Source organism: Magallana gigas, chromosome 10 (genome assembly GCF_963853765.1).
Source record: "Magallana gigas chromosome 10, xbMagGiga1.1, whole genome shotgun sequence".
In the NCBI taxonomy this organism is placed as follows: Eukaryota; Metazoa; Mollusca; class Bivalvia; order Ostreida; family Ostreidae; genus Magallana; species Magallana gigas.
The window spans coordinates 3,142,443-3,164,530 of record NC_088862.1 but is presented as its reverse complement, the minus strand read 5'-3'; the positions used below and the strand labels follow the sequence as shown (position 1 = coordinate 3,164,530).

Below are 22,088 nucleotides of genomic sequence, written 5' to 3'. Positions count from 1 at the left end.
AAACTACTGTAACAGTATCATATGTATGTCTGTCAAAGTAGGACTAAATCAACAACAAACCACTGTAACAGTATCATGTGTATGTCTGTCAAAGTAGGACACATTTATTTTGAAACATTTTCAAGAGACACAATGTACTATATAACATTGTAACAAATGTACCTTTCAAACAGGAATAGATAATGTATTCAAAAATATTGTTAAATAAATAGATACATAACAAATCTTATGAAAATAAAAAAGACACATTCTAAGAGCAGTTTCATTCTTAAGTAGATAATCATGTGTGATATTCAGTACATGACGCAGTAAACTGAGAGACAAAATACACTGTACATGAAAATCAACTTCAGCATACACCCACATATAATCCATAATTAAGACTGCCAGTTGTCACAATACCAATAAATAATAATCATAAATAATACATGTATATAATTATATGTGTATCCCCCACAAAAAGTTTATGTATCAGTAAAAACTGGATGCCGAAAACCTTCTTCCATGTTAAAACAACCTCTCCCCTTCCTTTTTCTCATGTGATAGTCTGACATACAACTAGATATATGTGGTACCATACATGTACATGCATCAAGCAGGCAGGCAATTTCTGATTGTGTAATTTCCTATGTCTCTTCTAATCAATCTTTCTTTCCAACAAATCATTACATCACTGATATCTTTAATGTATACTACCTGTAGTAGCTGACACACACACAGCCATTCAAACATGAAATTCTTTGGTATGATGAAATAAATTGTTAATTTCAATATTCATATGTACATTCCTACGATACTTAATTAAATCATGATTTAAACAGAAATTTCACAAGCATGAGAGTTTACTATATAAAAAATAATGAATGGGTTGGTACAAAACTGAAATGAAATGTGAAAACCTCAAAAAAGTGGGACATTAAAATATTAAGATTTCAATATACATATATTAACACGATTCTATATTCTCTACACAAACACAGGTTGACTAAATATCCTAGGGCATACTACGAAGAGTGGGGAGACACAAAGGGAAACAACTCCTGTATTTTCAGGAGGGGCACCTGCCTCTTTTTTCACAGTTATCTCTCTTGTTTTTAATGGTAATCATGGTTGTGTTACAGCTGTAACTAGGTTCTGGTGGCTGGGGGGGGGGGGGGGGGAGTAGAGAGACCCCCCTCTGTAATTTTAGTTCACATACATATACACTGCCTTGGTGGGTCGTGCATCACTATATACCGGGTTATCACATATTCCTACCACTATTCATAACAGAAGACAATGAATCATGAAAGACCTCTGTACTGAGCTTAAGCATGATCTTTCTCATACACAATTACTACAGCAACTATTTTAGTCCAATTCTTGATCTCATTTGTTCACTCCATATATAAATCACACATTTCACTTGTATAGGACTCAAAAGCAGCTGGGGTTTTCTAATTAATGATTGTACATTGTTGATATACTTGAGCACTACTAGGTTATACATTTTGGCTTGCAGTTCATATAGCACCAGTTTCAATTTAATCAAATCCAGACAGAGGACTTTTAACTTCTAATTACGTTAGACCATATATTTTGCAATACATATATAATGTGTGTTGAATCACTGTGCATGTAGGTATGGAAAATAATAGCACTTTTGCTGCCTTACCCATATCATAAATAAATACACAAAGAAACATTGTGAACTGAGAAACAATGGAAATGCTTCTTCTGTTTTGCTACTAAGAACAATGATTAAGAAAAATACAGTTGTACCAAAAAAAAAAATACAAAAAATTCAATGACCATCGATTTAATCATGATAGCCACAGATGTAAAATCTACAGTGAACTGTCATGTCTCATTTAATTCTAATGCACATGTATACAATACATCCCAATACACAATGATTAAGCCATAGATGTAATATATACACTCATATCCCATTCACTTACAATGTACATGTTATGCACAATTTTGGGATTTTCTGGTATGTCATAGGACTTCTGTAACATCTACCAGAGTTATCAGCCCTTGAATTTGAAATATGCGACTACTGTATGATAAAAATGTTCTGAAACTTCATTCATCAGACCCTGTGAATGAGGGACTGAATCATAATTTTTTGAACTTCATTTACGTGGAAATATATGCATGAAAATAATATATTTACTTCATACTATATCCATTGAAAAAATCATCATTCAAAATTTTACATAGCTAACACGTAAGTAAATTCAACCTTCTCAAAAATAGAAACTGTTGTAATGTGTATAATATACATTAACAAGAATGACCAGGCAAAAACAATACACAATCAGACAAACAATAAATATGGATCACCTTAAAATACAACAGGCAACACCATTAAATAAGGAACAGTTTGAAGTCTGAGATCATAAAGAATTTCCACCCTTCCTACAGAACGACATAAGAAGCAATCTCTGGTAAATGAACATCCTCCGCACACAGGACACGATCCAACACTGTGAGGGAAGGGATCCATCTTGTCCGGTCCAATTTTTATCATCCTCCAGTAGTATTCACTGGCAGAATTTTTTTAATTCATTGGGGCAATTTTCGTGGTTTGCTAGGATTTTTTTCTTTCAAATATAATTAAAAGGACGTAATTATGTGGGTTCCTTTATCGATATGAATAATGATACAAAAAAGTTATTCTCTGGAAGAGTGTTACCCACTGTAAATAGACCCAACAATAATTGAAACGACTAAACGGTAAATGTCCGAGAACAACAAAAGGGATCGAGTTACAAATTGTACAAGACCGTTTCTTTCCTGTACGGTGGTGGATAACGTCCTATCTGACAAGGAAGCTCATTACATTAATGATTTCACAGTCTCCCTCTCGGTCATCACTCGGCTTTCTCCAGCACGGTGGGGAATTGAATGACCTTCATCTCACTAGCATAATCACACACTATCACAGAATTCTGGACCACATGAATCTGATTCACAAACGCGGACTTGTCCAGTGACCCCACACTCACTGTTCTTAAAATTTCACCTCTGTCAAGGTCAATCAGCTGGATATGACCTTGACCTCCAGTCACTAGCAGGTGAGAGGTCAATAATGACATGCAGTTGTTCCCACAAGGATCCTACAACAATGAAATTAAAGAAGAATCAATTGATGTGAATATGAATAGCACACTAATCTATAAGGAAAATGTCCACTTCACTGAATGTTAGTTATGTTCATAGCGATGATAGAATCAGAAAAAAATTCTATAAAAGGAAGCAAAACATTTAGAATTTCAAGACACAAAAGATCTTAGAATCATTTCAAACTCATTACATGAGTTTACTTCATTGTGAAATGTCATGGTAAGGTTATACCAGGTATCAAAAATTTATAACAAAAGCATAAATTGAGCAAGTTAAAAGATAAATTTATAGACCAATAAACCCCCTTCATAGTTACAGCACTATTGCTCTTGTGCAGTCCAAATAAAACAATATTTTATAAGCACTATTCAAATACATGTACCAACTAAATCTTTGACAAACTATATCAATTTGTCCTGCAAATGAACAGTTTAGGTGCATGCACTGCTGCTATTGTGAAATGGTTAATGTGGAATAACACACCTTGGAAAAGTCACTCAAAAGTAAATTGTCATATTCATGGTTATGAAAGATATACTGATAATTAAACTGTACATATGTACATGTCAAAAGGCGAAAAGGCAAAAAATCTGCAGTTTTGGGATAAAAAAATGAATATCTAAAAATTCAATTCAGTAAGTAACGACAAAATCCCCTGTGGGATTCGAACTCTGGATGTTTCACAAGCCCGACACTTTATCCACCCAGCTATGGAGTAAGTTACATGTTGCCATCGAAAAATTCCTTCTAATAAAACAAAATATTGTTTTGATTGGAAGTCATCAGCCATTTTGTGACGATGTGTTATTCCACCTTAAATGTTCCCCACCAAGACTCCTTGAATGGATTCCTACAGGACAAGTTAATAGTGTATTAAATATCTGTGAACATTACCATGTCCAGTTCGTGGACCAGGGTTCCTCTCTTCCTATCCACTATACACAACCGATCATCCAGTCCCGAGGTGACCATGTATCTGGGAGTGGAGGTCAAGGCCACCACGGTGGCCTCATGAACTTTGACCTTGTGGAGACAGGTGCCCGTGTGGAGGTCCCAGAGTCTTAGGACTCCCTCCGCGTCGCCGCTGACAACATTGAATGGTGGCGACTGTAACAAGCAAAACATGTTAAACATGCAAGCATTCCAAAATTGACGTAAGGATGTGTTTCTAAATTAAGTTACATATTGTATTACACAAGACGCACAAGTGATACGAAAACTGACATATGTGTTGCATACATAATGTGATACAAAGGGAACACAGACAGAATATAAATAGCATTTCGTTTTACTCTAAAACATTGTACATTTATGATGATATGAAACAAAACAAATCCAAACACATGTACCTGTACAAGTAAATTCATAAGCTAGAATACTTTATAAGGATGTTATCATTACTCATGCTTGTAAACTAGAAGAATTGTATGAGGATGTAAATCATCAACCAAAACTAGAAGACCTATACAAGGATCATTACCTTGTCAGCATGCAGTACTGTGATTTTGGTGGTGTGACCGTGGAGAGTGAACAGACAGCGGCTGTCCTCCAGTCTGAACACCTGTAGGGATACACAGATACATGTAATGATAAAATTATTGAATATTGAATATTAAATTATGATCCACAAAATGAAATTTCAAATACCGGGTATGCAAAATTTGATTGCAACATTTAAAGTACATAAATTTTGTAACAATATGCATCAATTTTGAAGGATTAAAAATAAGGTACCAGCTGTATATAAATTGTATTTAAGCCATATATCATAGTCTAGTATTTTATGATTTTTATGATATTTTATTTTGATGGGCAGTGTACAATATTTTCACCTAAATTTTTGAGGCTCCTGTACAGATTTTGGAATTTAACTTATCACCTTTTAATGTAAGTATTGACCTGTGTGATAATATTGGTTTCTATAGTTGTCAGGTTACTTTTGAGATGTTTTCTTCTCTGTGATAAACAAATCAAAGCATCTGACCTTGAGGGAGTGATCCTGACTGGCTGATATGACACGCCCACCTTCACACTTCAGACAGATGATTGGCTGCTGATGAGCTTTGACACTATTTACCAAGGTCACATGTAAAATGGCTTCCCATTTCTTCAAGGAATCCATCACAACAACCTTGTGTTGACTTAGATGTCTTGCATGACCTAATGAGAGAAAACATCAGACAGATGATTCAACATACATTAAAAATTGAAAGTGGAGGAAATATACTCTAGATGATTAAGATTTGCAAATTACTGAAAAGTTTTAAAAGCCATTAAAAGTTGAAGAGATTAATTTTTGCATGTAGGAATACCTGTCTATAAACATTTGTAATAAAATCATTCAAATACATGTTACAAAAAGGATTTCTTTGTGTAATGAGATGTGAACATCACAATACGTGTATTTTGTTCAGGTACACATGTGAGAAATCAAGTATCCCAAACAAATCAAATACAAGTGTACTACAGGTATGACAGAGTTACCTTTGATATACAGGTATGACAGACCTACCTTTGATATACAGGTATGACAGACCTACCTTTGATGAACGGGTATGACACACTTACCTTTGATGAATGGGTATGACAGACTTACCTTTGATATACAGGTATGAAAGACTTACCTTTGATATGGGGAGAATTGGACGGTGTAGATGTAGGTATGATGGGGTTATGGAATGTCTCAATTTCTAAAAAGTCTAGGGTTCCATCCAGTCTGGCAGCAACCACCCTAAAGGAGAGGATTTCAGTGTATATCATTAAAGTATATAAATTTTACTGTCCGTCTCGTAAAGTATATAAATTTTACTGTCCGTCCCGTAAAGTATATAAATTTTACTGTCCGTCTCATAAAGAATATAAATTTTACTGTCCGTCCCGTAAAGTATATAAATGTTACCGTAAAGTATATAAATTTTACTGTCCGTCCCGTATAAAAGTATATAAATTTTACTGTCCGTCTCATAAAGTATATAAATTTTACTGTCCGTCCCGTAAAGTATATAAATTTTACCGTAAAGTATATAAATTTTACTGTCTGTCCCGTTTCTCTTTTTTTATCTACCACCCTCTTTCAAATTCTTATCTTAGGCCCATTCTCTCATCCTAGACCCACATCTTGACCTGATCCCCCATCCTCTTACTGGACCCACTCACTCAATCTATCCCAATACTTAAGGTAATTCATACATGTTCTACAAAATGAGGTACTTTGTACAAGGAAACCCACAGGTATTTTCCATAAGACAGAGTATCGAGATTTATTATGATTAATTCAAGTCTGCTCTAAAGCTATAAACCCAGAACTCTGAAGAAAATAAAACAAAATGGATTATTAAAGATGCTTTATAACAGTGACTTAAATGCTTTTCATTTACCGGTATAAGCCCACCTAAATACTGTGGCATTTGTGTATTATTTTAACTACGGTACTTGTTTACTTCTGGGAGTAAGGTGTACATGTGCTTTGCTTTTTTTCATAATTTTTTAATAATTTTCAATTTACCTTTTATTGACGATACAAAGGGAGGTCACTCCAGTCTGGTTTTCACCATACATGTATTTTAAGTTACCACTTGAACTTTCCCAAAACTGTAATACAAAGAGGCGAAAAATGAAATCTGTGCTTTCACACATTATCTTTAATGCTATAAATATATAAAAACTTCACAATGTTATAAATTTTCCAGCCTTAATGGGCAACTATATGATCTTTTAATCAATTTAGATTTGAGACAAATTCCTTTGGTATATTAATCTATCTAAGCAATCTCAATTTTGCCACTGACAATCCACAGAAATTTAAATCAGCAATCATGTAACGCGTTTACTCTAATGACAGAAACATAATTGTGGTCCAATACAAAACAACTGTGAGGTATTGCATTACATGACAATAGATCTAATAGAAATCATAACATTTTTTTTCCAGGACCCATGAAATTTTATTTCACTTGTTTACAAATGCATTTCTGGTTAATTCATTACACTTATAAAATAAAAAAACCTATTTTTTTTTCTTGAACTTTACTATTGTTCTACATTATCAATGCATTTACTGGTAAATTCATAACCATTTCAACTGATCAAATAAAATTCTTTTATTAGTAGAATAACAACTATTACAGTTGATCAAATATTACCTCGAGCCGGCCGTTTCCACAGCCTGCAACAATAAGCCCCTCATAACAACTGAGGCACCAGATGGAGGGGGCCTGGTTACCCTCGAACCCTGAGTCAAACAGAGCAGCGTCGTGCTCTAGAGTAGACGGTTGATCGCCTGAAGTAATAGAAGTTACAATAAAAAATTCAGTCTCAGGCTTCATTAATTCAACAACCTGGATAGGAATTAAACAAAACATTGGTGGCAATGATTATTAAATAATTTCTGCGGAAATTGCTATGTGTATTTTAAAGAGTAAGCATATTATGTTTAAAAAGTACAATATTTAAAGGAAAACGATTTTTCATGATAGACTAGATTTGATTTAGAATTTGAACATTTTTCAAAGCTCTCCTTGTAAAGGAAAATAATATACTCTAAAAAATGGCAACAACCATCCAGCTGTCCTAAAATCCCTTACCTGCACTCCAGCTCCTAGAGCGGGAGTCGGAGAAAACATTGTCCACCATTGGGTTATCTCTCAGAAACTGAGCATGCTCATCATACAGGGGCTGAAACCAGGACTGGAAATTGAATCCACTCGTGGTATCCCTGTCCATCAAACTGAATCCACTCGTGGAATCCCTGTCCATCAAACTGGAAGAACTGCTACTAAGCAAGGGAGAGGACTCTGATGAAATGACAGAGGGTGGATCCAGGGAGGTGGGGGAGGTGTGATTGACAGGTGAGGGCGGGGTCTGTGAGAAGTTGGTGTGAATTGTTCCCAGTAGATCTGGCTGGTTGTGGAAGAGTTTCTTCCCCTGGAGTGGGGGAGTCTGGCTGCTGATTGGCTGTCTGGGGGCTCGTAGTCGGGGTCTGGGAAGGTCTACCTCTTCCCGGTCGCTGCTGTCACCATTACCATGGTATTCAGCATAGAGGTCAGCATCACTGTCATTGATGTTCCGACCCAAACAAGGTTTCCTCTTGACAGGGGGCGTAGCCCTAATTCATCAGAGATATTTGAATGTATCAACTGCTACAAAATCTCATTTAAATGTTTCTAAATTTCATTAAAAGAAAATTATAAGTATTTACATATTTATCTTTCATTTTTCATATTAAATATTAATTCCCATTTTATAGGGAATTAAATATAAATTACCTTAAATGACATACTATAGTTTTATATTGTATTGAAACCGCACAATTTATAACCAAATGGCATGATTTTGCTAAGTACTTTAGATGAGCTGTCTCACCCTTTGAGTGTACTCACCCTTTCCTGTGGACCACGGTAACACAGTCCCCAGTGACCGAGTCCCACACCCTGAGCTGACCCCCGAGGCACGCGCTGACAATGAACTGACCGTCAGTGGCCACACACTCTATCTCCTACAGAGTCCAACCACAATACATGTATTGGTAAGTACATAACTCATATATAGATAGGTACACAATACATGTAATTATGGTAAGTACAAAACTCATGCTAAATTTTGATTAAAAAGAACTCAGGAATGTACAAAATGAAAAAAACAAGTAAAACTATGTGACCAGTTTCTCTTTTTACCTGGACATGTCCTTTCAGAACCTTGGGTAGGGACTCCTTGATCTGTTTGTAATAACCACCGGATGTTTCCCGTTTCTTGTGCTGCCCTCTATACCACCTTGAGCGCCACCTAGCATAGTTCTTGGGACAAATACAATGATACAGAGTCAGGGCAAAATATGACAGACAGATGGTGCTGAACAACACTAGCAGTATAGTCAAAACCAGCTCCCTTTTAGATTTGGGGTACAGCTTCCGAAGCTCTTCTGGGTCGTACAACTTCCTGAGGTGATCAGAGTCGTAGACGTAATTGGGGAGGGACTCCAGGATTCCTTTAATGCTGTCATCTGGCAGGACGTCGGACTCCACCCGCTTGGCCTCTGATGATTGTTCCTGGGAGATCTGCTCTATCTCCTGTTTGATCTGTTGTGGGGTCTTTCCTGCATTTTCTCTGGGGTGTCGCAGTGAAATAGCCTCATTAGGGTCAACAATAATTGACAGGTGGAGACTGGGTAAGATGGATATGAATCTAAACAAAGAAAACAATGACTTATGACCATAATTATAAATACTAAATACCGGTAATTTTCAGCAAAAAAAAGTATCAAGTTGAACTTAATTCTAAAGTTTAAAATATTCCTTGGCTATTGAAATACTGTAGACGTATTTTTTTTCCATGGGGTCATAATTCCGAGGAATCACAATATCAATTTAATACGCGGGTAAAAATTTACGCTGATTCTTTGATTGAAAAAAAAAATAATTTGAATAATTATTATTAAATTTAGTTCTGAGCGATTTTCATTTCCTAGAATCTGTCCAACTTTGGACATAAACTGCAAGAACTGTTCACAGTGAACAGTAATTATCGGTTGTGCACTGGTCGGTAGTCATTAGTTATTTATTAATTTATTTTATTCATTGACTGTCAATTTATGGGTTCACATGTCGTTTAAATTATGAGTTGATCAGTTTTATCAATTAAAAGTCAGAGCACAAAGGGATCTAAAAATTGCAGTAAAAGCACGGGTCTTAGCGTGTAGTTAATTGAATGGGTCATTGAAAGACAGACCCGCTTGGGGCTATTTGTCGTCTGACACGTGCCGTTATCTCAAGCTGGGAGAAGTTCAAATTTCATGCAAGTAAATTTACAGAAATTTCAAATCTTTAGGAGATTGAATTATTTATCATGTGAATTCTCAAAACAAATTTGTTTGACAGTTTGCATAGATAAAAACGATATACATTGGATACACGTATATGCAAGTGTTATATAATGTAGTAACTTCCGATTATCCTTATTCATGTAATGTAATTTCAATATTTCATTCCAAAATGCACTTTAAGAACACTGGGAAAAAATTCCGCGGAAAATTTATGCCCGCATTCATAGCGTAAATTAATACCACGCGGATAAAAGTACGTCTACAGTATTCTAGAATAAATGAAATGGTAAAATTTTGCATACTGTGGTAGATCAATCCATAAGACTTAGAAGATCTAAGAACTTGTCTTGATTTATTTTATAAAATAAACATTGTCCAACACAGTCTAAAAGATATGATAGGGGTAATAGTGTTTATCAGTAGAACATAGCTATTGAATTCATTCTCTTACATCCCATAGAGACTAATGTTGTATTGAATTCATTCCTATAGCTATTACATGAACTAGAAAACTGACCAGTCAGGAAGGGCCCCGCTATGACAATTAAGATAGAGAAGTGAAAAAAACTTTGAATTCCATCCTCTTTATATTAACAATGATGAAAAATAAATGCCCAGCATAAGATGTAAAGAACTGCAATATATATAAGGTGGTAAAAAAAAAATATGGAAATTATAAGTAACAACTGTATTTCTAAAATTTCAAGGTAATTCCTGAATGTCCGAAAACTCTGAATAGTAACCTTGTATCTGCATAAAACAGGGATAACCTCATGTCTTATAAAAAACTAAATTAAATGTATATTTAAAAAAGATTTAAACAGGTGTTTTATAAAATGCAAGCCTTCAGTGAATGCAAATACATTGTATCACCCAGGGTTGACCTCAACTTCAAAACAAACATCAGTTGCAGACAAAGGTGTTCATTAATCTTCATATGACAGATAGAGATAAGCCTCTAAATTTTCTGCAGCAGGCAAGATAATTCATCCCAGGGGATTAATTGTTCTGCTTTCTCATCCTTTTCTTCTAAATTTACAATAAGATTTTTTTTTCAGAAATGACAGAATGGGGTTATTATCTGATTACCTGTTAAAATTAACAGCATAAAGGCAGAAAAAAATAAAATAATTAAAAAATAAAATAGTGAAAAAGGATATCTTAATATATATCTTGATTTTAGAATTCAATAAAATTATCATAAATCAATGTGTACGGTATTTTAACCAAAATAAAGTATGAATATTATATATTTTAAATCCATATTTCAAAGAATGTACACAATACTACACATCATTCAGAATTGACCTTAACTTCAAAACAAAGTTCATTTGCAGACACAGGCAGTGCAGTAATTAATCTCAATGTGACAAATAAAGATGAAGCTTAGGATTTTCTTCCTGTGGAAGGTTAATTAATCCCAAAGGACAAATATTGCACAGCCTTCCAAGTATACAATGGTAACATTCTCAGCAGTTATCTCTCTTTGCCCATTCATTATTATGCATAGTTAAGGAATCTACCCCACCACCCCAGCTCCAAACCAGAAGACATAGAGAACCAAACTTAGCATCAAAATATGTATTTTTGCCTACTGAACTACCATACCAAATTTGAACTTGATTGGGCAACCATGAAAAAAGTTATTAGAAAAAAACAGAAAATTTGTGGACGGAAGAGTGACAGACGGACGGACAGAAGGACGGACGGACAGAGTGATTACTAAAGGGCACCCGCAAATCCTTGCGAGCCCTAATTACAAAAAGAACATAGCCATTGATTTCATTCTCTTACTTTCCGTATAGCCTGACGTTGTATTGAATTCGTTCCTATTGCATGTATACATCTCAGATAATAGTTTTTATAAGTAGAACATAGCCATTGATTCTCTTACTTTCCGTATAGACTGATGTTGTAGTAGGAGAACAGGGTGGGCCAGTGTTTGTAGGACAGGTGCTGCCACAACTCTACATCTGTGTGTCTGACTGCTCCGTATGGGTCCACCAACTCACCCTGGAACCACCAGGAACCACCTGATTGGTGACTTGATACAGGACTGGCAGCTTTCCTACCTTCATCACTGGAGAGTGCCTCTGATGCAGTGGCATCCTGGGAGATATTTTTGGCTTGGTTGTCTGCAGGAGTGGAGAGATGTTCCAGCACCCCACTCTTGTATACTATCAGAGCAATCCATATCACTGTGCAGAACTGGAAAAGGGTAAAATTCATTCAGAAAATATTTCAGTGGAGTTACAAAAAAGAGACAAAAAAACACTGACATGCCTTCCAAATCACAATTCATTTTGCTTTATACCATGTATACATACATGTACATTTCAGATTTCAAAAAAAACAAATTCAAATTTATTTCTTCAATAGACTGGGAACAATAAATGGCATTTTCACCCAATTTCTATAGTCCTTACCATGATGAACCTCTGAATCACCCTGGTATCGGCCAGAAAGTCGATCAGGCGTAATCGTCGGGACATCTGACTGGTGTCAGCCAGGGAGGAGGGTGGCCCCAAGGTCACATTAGAGGAAGTTCGGCGGTGCTTCTTCACTGCCTTGTCATTGGTGGCCATGTTTGGGGCAGACATGAATCCTCGGACCGGACACAGTAGAATGGGCTCAATGACCTTGGTATCCAAGGAAACACCCAGTTGGCTGTCCGACACCGAAATTCTCAACTTCTTGTCAAGGTCAGACAACTGAAATCAAGGACCATGATGGATATTAATCATTCTATTGAAGATATCACAATTAAATTTTATAGTTTGATAGCTGCTGTTAAGTTTTGTAATTGATTTTATGAGCATTTCATCTCGGTGCATGTGAGCACAAATATATATATACAGTAGTATTATTCACTATATTAAATCCATAGTCACTTTATCTGGTGTGTCCAAATTGTCTATATCTTAAATATTCTACTGCTCAGCATAAATAGTAACAAATCTACTTATCTGTCTTCATCAATGACAATAAAATGCGAGATACAAGAATTGAATAATCAGCTGGATTAATATGCAAGCTATGTTGTGATGTATATGTACCTGACTGTAACTCTAAATATATAAATAATACAGTCAGGTATATAAATACACACTAATCTTTTTATCCCATGAAATAATGTCAGTGTTCAAACCAAGTGCATTATGTCCAATATTTGAGGTGTAACTGGTGTAACAGGTATAAAACAAGATGTTGTTGAGACACATAGAATTTTGGATTTCTCACCTCCATCCGCCGAATATCGATGGATAAAGTGGTGAGGAAGAAGACATGTTGTAGAAAGAAATCCGTCAGAAGTCCCACCATAGCAAACAGGGCAAACTCCTACAAAAAAGTAATGATACAGTTATATTTAAATGTAATGCAGACAGGCAATTTATACCCAACTCCAGTGTACATATATGGGCATTATAAATCAGTAATTGAAGATGACTTCCATGTACTATCAAAGAAGATAATACAAAGGTAAGACATGATAAGGAAGACATCCACCACTCAACAAACCTGAATCGCCGGTACAAATGTGAAGAAGCCCCCTACAACAATGATCAGCTCTGTGGCTAGGTTCTTTGTGATGGACCAGCCCTCGCGACTTATACCTACAAGAATCACAAGCTTTCTAAGATCATGTTTATCAGCATTCAGCAATATTAAACTTTTGGTTTATACATATTTTAACAGTAGATTTGAAGAACTTGTTTTTTTAGATGAAATATGATTCTTTCCCTTTAAAGTTAGATCAAGTATCCAATAGTGATAGAAGCTTGATTTGAGAATTTCTCTCCTTTCACATTAAGTGATAGATCTGATAGATGTTTTCTCTTGACCTTGACCCTGTTGACTGACCTTGAGCGATCCTCAGCCGAACATCCAGGTCGACCGGAGTAGACACGACGGACTTTGTGATGACAAGGACATTCTCCAGGCCAACGAACACCACAAGGTACGGGAATATCTCTCTAAAACATATAAATATGAATAATGTTAACTTTAGATATATATGTCTCACTCTACATAATTATACAGAATACATGGTCACTGTTTTTAAATAAGGACGGTAGGACTTATGATGTTTAACAGTAAAAAAACAAGATATACATGTAGAATGAAACTTGGCAAACCTTTCAACCTGAGTCCAAATATCTCTTATATTTGAAGACTTTTAATATGTATTATTTTTATACTTCAACACAGACTTAGATCAGATAACTGAGCCTACCCGCCGTTGAGTGTGGGGGTGAGTCCAAACAGTGAGCAGAAGCTGACCGACATCAGGAGGGAAGCCACCACTGTCACCACCGCGCTCAGGGCCAGGCCCCACTTAGACTTCACCATCTCAATTTTCCCTGTAACACACACAAAAAAAAACATCAGGGACTGGTCAATGTCACTGAATAACTAGAATTCTACAAGCAAATGACAGTTTTATTGGTGCAGTTAATTAAACTATGATATAGTATTGGAAGTTTACAATGTAAGGCAGTGCTGTTTGAATGAGTAAACATACAGAATTCTGAGCTCAACATAAAGAAAACTAACTAGAGAATCAGAAGTAGTTGAATCTTGCATTTATATGATAAACCAATCTCAAAATTCAGTTTATTCAAAACAAGTCCACATTTGTTATCTAATTATTTTTTTTTTTGGGGGGGGGGGGGGGGGGGGTAGCAGTGTAATGACAATCTTTTAAAAAAAAAAAAGGAGATGGCAATGTGTATACTCACTGACAGAGAAGTAGATGTACATGAGCAGGAACACGTATGTGATGATGAGATAGGTGTGCTCCGTGAACACCTTGCTGTCGGGGTAGTGGATGTGTACGATCGTGTTCACCTGACTGTTGTTCACGTTCTGTGCCGTCTCTGGGTAGATATCCTCCAGGCGCGACTTCAGGGCCAGCAGAAATCTAAAACAAGGAAAAAGAAATGGAAAATCGCCTCATGGAAATCAACAGACAATGAAAGTATGATAAGAAAATAAATTGAAAAAACAACAGCCAATGGAACAATCTTTTGCGAAAGATGGTTCATTCAGTTGACTTTGGATTTATCGAAATTAATCAAAACTGAAAAGTAAATCTGAGAATTAAAATCAAAATTATGATAGTTTTTTCTTCAATTTTAAATTTCAATACAAAAAAGGTTATTGTTAAAAATATACATTTAAAATAAAAAACCTATTTAAAAAAAGAGAAAAATTCATTATTCTTCTATTAGGACTATTGACAAGTTCCCTGAGCTGAAAGTGAAGGTTATAGGGAGGAACTGACCGCTGGTCATAGGTCTTCATGGCGATGGTGATCGCAAAGCTTATGGTTCTTTGTTGATTTCTGATGAAGTAGCGAGCTATCCCAGAATTCTTCCAAGGAATCCCAAACAGAATATCTGTATACAATAGAGTAATAATCCAACAAACAAAATCTCATCATTTTGTAAAAATTTAACAAATAAAATCCCATCATTTTGTAATAATTCAACAAATAAAATCCCATCATTTTGTAATAATTCAACAAATAAAATCCCATCATTTTGTAATAATTCAACAAATAAAATCCCATCATTTTGTAATAATTCAACAAATAAAATCCCATCATTTTGTAATAATTTAACAAATAAAATCCCATCATTTTGTAATAATTTAACAAATAAAATCTCATCATTTTGTAATAATTTAACAAATAAAATCTCATCATTTTGTAATAATTTAACAAATAAAATCCCATCATTTTGTAATAATTTAACAAATAAAATCCCATCATTTTGTAATAATTCAAATAAAATCCCATCATTTTGTAATAATTCAACAAATAAAATCCCATCATTTTGTAATAATTTAACAAATAAAATCCCATCATTTTGTAATAATTTAACAAACACAATCCCATCACTTTGTAATAATTTAACAAATAAAATCCCATCATTTTGTAATAATTTAACAAATAAAATCTCATCATTTTGTAATAATTTAACAAATAAAATCCCATCATTTTGTAATAATTTAACAAATAAAATCCCATCATTTTGTAATAATTCAAATAAAATCCCATCATTTTGTAATAATTCAACAAATAAAATCCCATCATTTTGTAATAATTTAACAAATAAAATCCCATCATTTTGTAATAATTTAACAAATAAAATCCCATCATTTTGTAATAATTTAACAAATAAAATCCCATCATTTTGTAATAATTCAACAAATAACATCTTATCTCTTCTTTAGTTAAGAATCAGTAAGAAATAAAAATGACAATTAGTTGTGTTGGAATACGTATCATAACTATACACTCTGTATTCGGGCGGTTTTATATCTGGTATTGTACGAATATACCAAAAATTGTTGACAAAATTGAAAGAGAACCAAAGTGCAGTACTTTATTGTATTAAAAACTGCAATGCTTTAAGTCAAACAATATTCATTTTAGATATTAGATACATTACATCTAACAATACTGTTTAAGATTTCAACAGACCAGTTGGATTTACCTCTAAGATATGGAGGTGTTTCAAGAGGTTGTCCATGTCTTTTGAATAAGGTTTTGAGAATTTCCCCATCTCCAACATACCTGATAAAGAAAATGAAGTCACTATGCCAAACACAACAAGAGGCCCAGGGGCCACATCGCTCACCTGAGCAACAATTGCCTTAATTCTGATCAAATTAGCATTACAGTATCAAAATATCTTGACAACTAAGTACAGTAGATCTTGCTAAAAAAAATAGAAAATCTGCCAATTTTTATCCACCTCTTTTTTGGGGTAAATACCAAGCCCCTTTTGTTGTTGTACCTGTAAGAAGATTTTTCTCTATTCCAATTTACCCCCCCCCCCCCTCCATTTCGTGGCCCCCCTTTTCTCTAGGGAATCATGGTTTCATCAAACTTAAATCTGCATAACCTGTGCTTTCACACTAAGTACTGAGTTTTGGACCGAAAACTTTCCCAGAATATTTTTAAAGATTATTCTCTATATATTCCTATGTACAAATTCAAACCGCCATCACGGCCCAGCCCTATCACTAGGGACTGTGATTTTGCAAACTTGAATTTACACTATCGGAGGATGCCTCTACACAAGTTTAGCCTTTTCTGGCCAAATAGTCTTTAAAAAGAAGATATTAAAGATTTTCTCTATATATTCCTATGTAAAAATTCATCCCCCATTGTGGCCTCACCATACCCCATGACTATTATTTAAACAAACTTGAATCTTTACGATCTTGGGATGCTTCCACTTAAATTTGGGCTTTCCTGGCCTTATAGTTTTGAGAAGAAGATTTTTAAAGATGTTCTCTATATATAAAAATTTATCGCCCATTGTGGCCCCGCCCTACCCCCAGGGACCATGATTTGAACAAACTTGAATCTACATTATCTGAGGATGGTTACAATTTGAGCTTTCTTGGCCATAAAGTTTTGAAAAGAAATTTTTTTTAAAGATTTTCTCTATATATTCCTGTATAAAAATTTATTCCCTAATTGTGGTCCCACCCTACCCCTGGGGACCATGATTTGAACAAACTTGAATCTACACTATCTGAGGATGCTTCCACTCAAATTTAAGCTTTTCTGGCCTTATAGTTTTTGAGAAGAAGATTTAAAAAAAAAAATTCGATATATTCCTCTGTAAAACATGACCCCCCTCTTGTGGCCCCACCCTACCCCCGGGGGCCATAATTTGAACAAACTTGAATCTACACTACCTGAGGATGCTTCCATTTTAATTTGAGCTTTTCTGGCCCGATATTTTTTAGAAGAAGATTTTTAAAGATTTTGTCTATATATTTCTATGTAAAACTTGATCCCCTAATTGTGGCCCCAGCCTACCCCTGGGGACCATAATTTGAACAAACTTGAATCTACACTATCTGAGGATGCTTTCACTCAAATTTAAGCTTTTCTGACCTTATAGTTTTTGAGAAGAAGATTTTTAATTTTTTTTTCGATATATTCCTATGTAAAACTTGATCCCCCCATTGTGGCCCCACCCTACCCCTGGGGACCATGATTTAAACAAACTTGATTCTACACTACCTGAGGATGCTTCCATTTTAATTTGAGCTTTTCTGGCCTTATAGTTTTTTAGAAGAAGATTTTTAAAGATTTTGTCTATATATTTCTATGTAAAACTTGATCCCCTAATTGTGGCCCCACCCTAGCCCCGGAGACCATGATTTGAAGAAACTTGAATCTACACTACCTGAGGAAGCTTCCACTTTTATTTGAGCTTTTCTGGCCTAATAATTTTTTAGATGAAGATTTTTAAAGATTTTCTCTATATATTCCTATGTAAAACTTGATCCCCCCATTGTGGCCCCACCCTACCCCTGGGGACCATGATTTGAACAAACTTGAATCTACACGACCTGAGGAAGCTTCCACTTTGATTTGAGCTTCTCTGGCCTAATAATTTTTTAGAAGAAGATTTTTAAAGATTTTCTCTATATATTCCTATGTAAAACTTGATCCCCCCATTGTGGCCCCATCCTACCCCCGGGGACCATGATTTGAACAAACTTGAATCTACACTATCTGAGGAGGTTCCCATTTTAATTTGAGCTTTTCTGGCCTGATAGTTTTTTAGAAGAAGATTTTTAAAGATTTTGTCTATATATTTCTATGTAAAACTTGATCCCCCCATTGTGGCCCCTCCCTACCCCTGGGGACCATGATTTGAACAAACTTGAATCTACACTACCTGAGGATGCCTCCACACAAGTTTGAGCTTTTCAGGCCGAATAGTTTTTGAGAAGAAGATTTTTGAAAAATACCAACAAATTTTCAATAATTCTCAATTATCTCCCCTTTAAAGAGGGCGTGGCCCTTCATTTGAACAAACATGAATCCCCTTTACCTAGTGGTGCTTTGTGCCAAATTTGGTTGAAATCTGCCCAGTGGTTCTTGAGAAGAAGATGAAAATGTGAAAAGTTTACAACGCCGACGCCGACGACAACGACAACGACGACAGACAACGGACAAATTGTGATCAGAAAAGCTCACTTGAGCCTTTGGCTCAGGTGAGCTAATAAAAAGATATGTATCAAATCTTAACACAGAATATCATGGGTCTCTGAAATATATGCATATCATTTTTGTCTTTCTGCACAGTTTGGAAATTTTACCAAAGAACCATTTTGAACAATTATCTTTCTTTAAGAACACAGAAAAAATTTAAACATTAACTCCAAACACCGAACATAAAAAACTGGTATATTCTGGTGTAAATATGTATCAATTTCAATTCTTGCACAGTTTGGAAATTTTTTTCAACTAGTTGAAATCAATGCACTGATTTACACTGTAACAGAGTACTAATATGAATACTTACATTTCTTTCCTCCCGAACCAGAAGTTAGCGGGGGACAGGGTCAGACAGGAGTACTTGGGGAGGAACTCCTTGAACTTGATCTGAGGGAGAACTTCCCCCACACGCAGGCAAATGTCAGACAAAGAGTACTCGGTCACACTGAAAATATAAATAAAATATAATGTAGTGTCAGTTTTTTAAGGATTCGTTGGGATGTTATTTCATGAATTTGCTAATAAAGTTTATGTATAAAGATTTAAAAGTATTTTATTGTTTGGGATGTTTAATTGTGGCTTTAGGGATCCCAATGAATTCATGAAAATTGAGTCTCTACAAATATTCATGATTCCACAGTATATCTAAATAATGTATGCAAGTAAGAAAATGTGAAAGGGAGCAAGTTTTGCCAAACCTTCCCTATGTTATTTTTTTTATCAACATTCAGTTCTCATTATCTCCACTTACCCATCTTTGAGTTTGAACTTTTCCAACTCCTCCAAAATTTCAAAAACTTTCAACAAAGGCGATCGAAATGCGTCATCTGGCACCATGTATTCTTGTTTCCATGGTGACACAGTTGCCTTGACAATAATTTGCTGGATGTATCCTACCGGGACTCCTAGATACTGCAAATTAAGAATGGCAGACAGAATTATGTTGAGTAATTCAAAATAAAACATGTTCATTTGCCTCAATAAACCAGGGATGAAAATTTTGGTTAAATTACCACAGTTTCACATTTCACATGATTTTTGAAAGAATTAAAAAATTTATTTCGAATCAACAATAAAAAAAGTTTTTCATTTAAACTTAAAAGTGAAGACACACAAATGCTTTTAACATGGTTTAAGCATGCTCATAACGAAGTACCAAGGGCAGGGAATTTTGCTTCCTAGTAAGCGTAGTTCTTTTTATCCGTCAATTTTACAAGATGTAACAAAGTCATGGGTAATAAAGTTCACTTCGCTATAAGCATCAATTCATTATAATTTAAGCTTGTTCGCTATAACCGTGATTTACTTTACATGATAAATCTAGACAAATCTACCGTGGAAATAGTTACATTCCCATGAACTAATAGCTTTTGTTTCGAAGGCGTAATCTCTCTTACTGTGACAGTATTCTACTACCAAGGTATTTACATCCCCATTAACCAGAAATTAATTGACTACCAACGATGAATTAAAATGATTCCATAACAACAGTATTTGAGAACTGATTCTTTGAATTTCAATTTCATAATTTCACACTTTCAAATTCATAAAACAAGCCTGGATTACCCAGGGAGGTTTGAGTAGATCTGAAGGGTGGCGATTCTTCCCATCCTTTGGGAGGGGAGCTTCTGGAGATTCCTCCGAGGGGACCCGGTAATCCGTCAGTCTTTCCTGGTGCTGGGAGGGAACATTTCCCGGGAGAGGCATGTTCATCAGGGGGGAGCTGGAAAAAAAAACAACGGAGGGTTCAAATTTGACAATTTTAAAAAAATAATGAGGTTTACAGCAATTATTCTTTATCATAGTGTGATCAGAGACAGCTAGACAAATGAATTACTGCTTGGGAGACTCAGAGAAATTGCCAAAGGTACAGCCAATACAATAATACATGTATTATGTTATTTAGCATGAAGCAAAAATAACTGACCAAGAATTTGCATGACTCATATCGTCAAAAGTTTACCAAATTATCAAACCAATTTAATAATGATGTGTTAGTTAACATTGCATGGAATTTTTCTGGGGATGAACTGCTACTCACAAAGACATAAGCATGATGCAGATGACAGCAGTCAGAATGGAGTATGGATGACTGGCACAGAACAAGCCGTGGGTGTAAAACACCCGCGTCACAAACTCCTGAAGGGACCTCATGACTGACCAGTGGGATCCAGAGACAGGCAGTTAAGTTACCCCAGACATTCTCATCTGATGACTCTTGAATCCTGTTATAAGAAAGATCAAAATTCTCATTACTGTACACATAGATTAAGAATGCATTAGGAACTCATAAATGGTTGAGAAATGTTTCAAGGAAGTTTGGTACATGATTCAGATTGGTAAATTCATTTACATGCAGTAAAAAATGTACAAAGAAATATGTGTAAAAATGTCAGTCTTCAATTTTGCAGATTTAAAATTCACTATAAAAGAAGTAGGAGTTGCGAAATTCTGTACCGAGTTAATTTCACTAGCAAGAGTCATCATTAATTTGAGTTAAAAATATCTACACAAGGAACACTTGGTTGTTTTTATTAACAAGCAGATTATAAAGCATGCATTTAAATAGTCAACGCAACGTTGTTACATCACCGACCATGTCAACATGCTCAAGTGCAGAAGACTATCTTTAATCTGTTGAAGTGGCGTGAAGGGGAAGGGGGTTGAAAATGAGAATTGTTTAACAAGTCTTCAAAAAAACTCTCATTCAGACGGCGAAGAAAATAATGTATTCTCAAGACGTATAAAAACAGTGGGCCTATACGCGTCCCTATACAACGCGCAAAACATGCACGCTTGAGTCTATGACAAACTGCAAGCAATTATTTCAGAGGAAATTCGAAATCAATATCAATTTTATTCCAAAGACTAGAGATACGAATATGTTCAGTCATCAAAATTCATATGTTAAGTTACCTGGCGTGTTTTAGATAAATAACACCCTCTTACTTCTCTTGCAAAATAAAAAATCTCAGATCATATGTTACTTCCGGTGTCTTGAAAGTTAGTTTGATTGGTCAAATATTCGTATTTTCAGCAATCGTACGATTAACTATTCTGTTTTATCCCTATGACTCATTTGGAATTTCCAATTTCATTCGGAGGGTCGAGTGCTAATGGCAATTT

General features: G+C 35.2%; 1 protein-coding gene across 3 annotated transcripts; it reads right to left on the bottom strand.

Moving 5' to 3' along the window:
• Positions 1 to 68: 68 nt before the first annotated feature.
• Positions 69 to 21,999, bottom strand: LOC105320284 (sterol regulatory element-binding protein cleavage-activating protein). 3 transcript variants are annotated; one of them, XM_066072818.1, is made up of 25 exons: positions 21,879 to 21,999; positions 21,004 to 21,187; positions 20,529 to 20,685; positions 19,714 to 19,874; positions 19,270 to 19,407; positions 16,429 to 16,508; positions 15,213 to 15,327; positions 14,668 to 14,849; positions 14,163 to 14,289; positions 13,790 to 13,902; positions 13,448 to 13,542; positions 13,169 to 13,267; positions 12,355 to 12,639; positions 11,823 to 12,136; positions 8,784 to 9,291; positions 8,490 to 8,605; positions 7,854 to 8,215; positions 7,695 to 7,820; positions 7,254 to 7,390; positions 6,617 to 6,702; positions 5,736 to 5,842; positions 5,096 to 5,271; positions 4,592 to 4,672; positions 4,006 to 4,218; positions 69 to 3,104 (listed from the first exon to the last, which is right to left on the bottom strand). In XM_066072818.1, exons 2-25 carry the CDS (start codon positions 21,114 to 21,116, stop codon positions 2,859 to 2,861), a joined length of 4,137 nt encoding a protein of 1,378 aa, XP_065928890.1. In that variant the 5' UTR covers positions 21,117 to 21,187; positions 21,879 to 21,999; the 3' UTR covers positions 69 to 2,858. The 3 variants fall into 3 exon arrangements, with proteins under 3 accessions (XP_065928890.1, XP_011416457.3, XP_019919644.3); XM_011418155.4 differs by having other exon boundaries at positions 7,695 to 8,215; XM_020064085.3 differs by having other exon boundaries at positions 7,695 to 8,215; positions 21,912 to 21,977.
• Between the last annotated feature and the right edge of the window lie 89 nt (positions 22,000 to 22,088).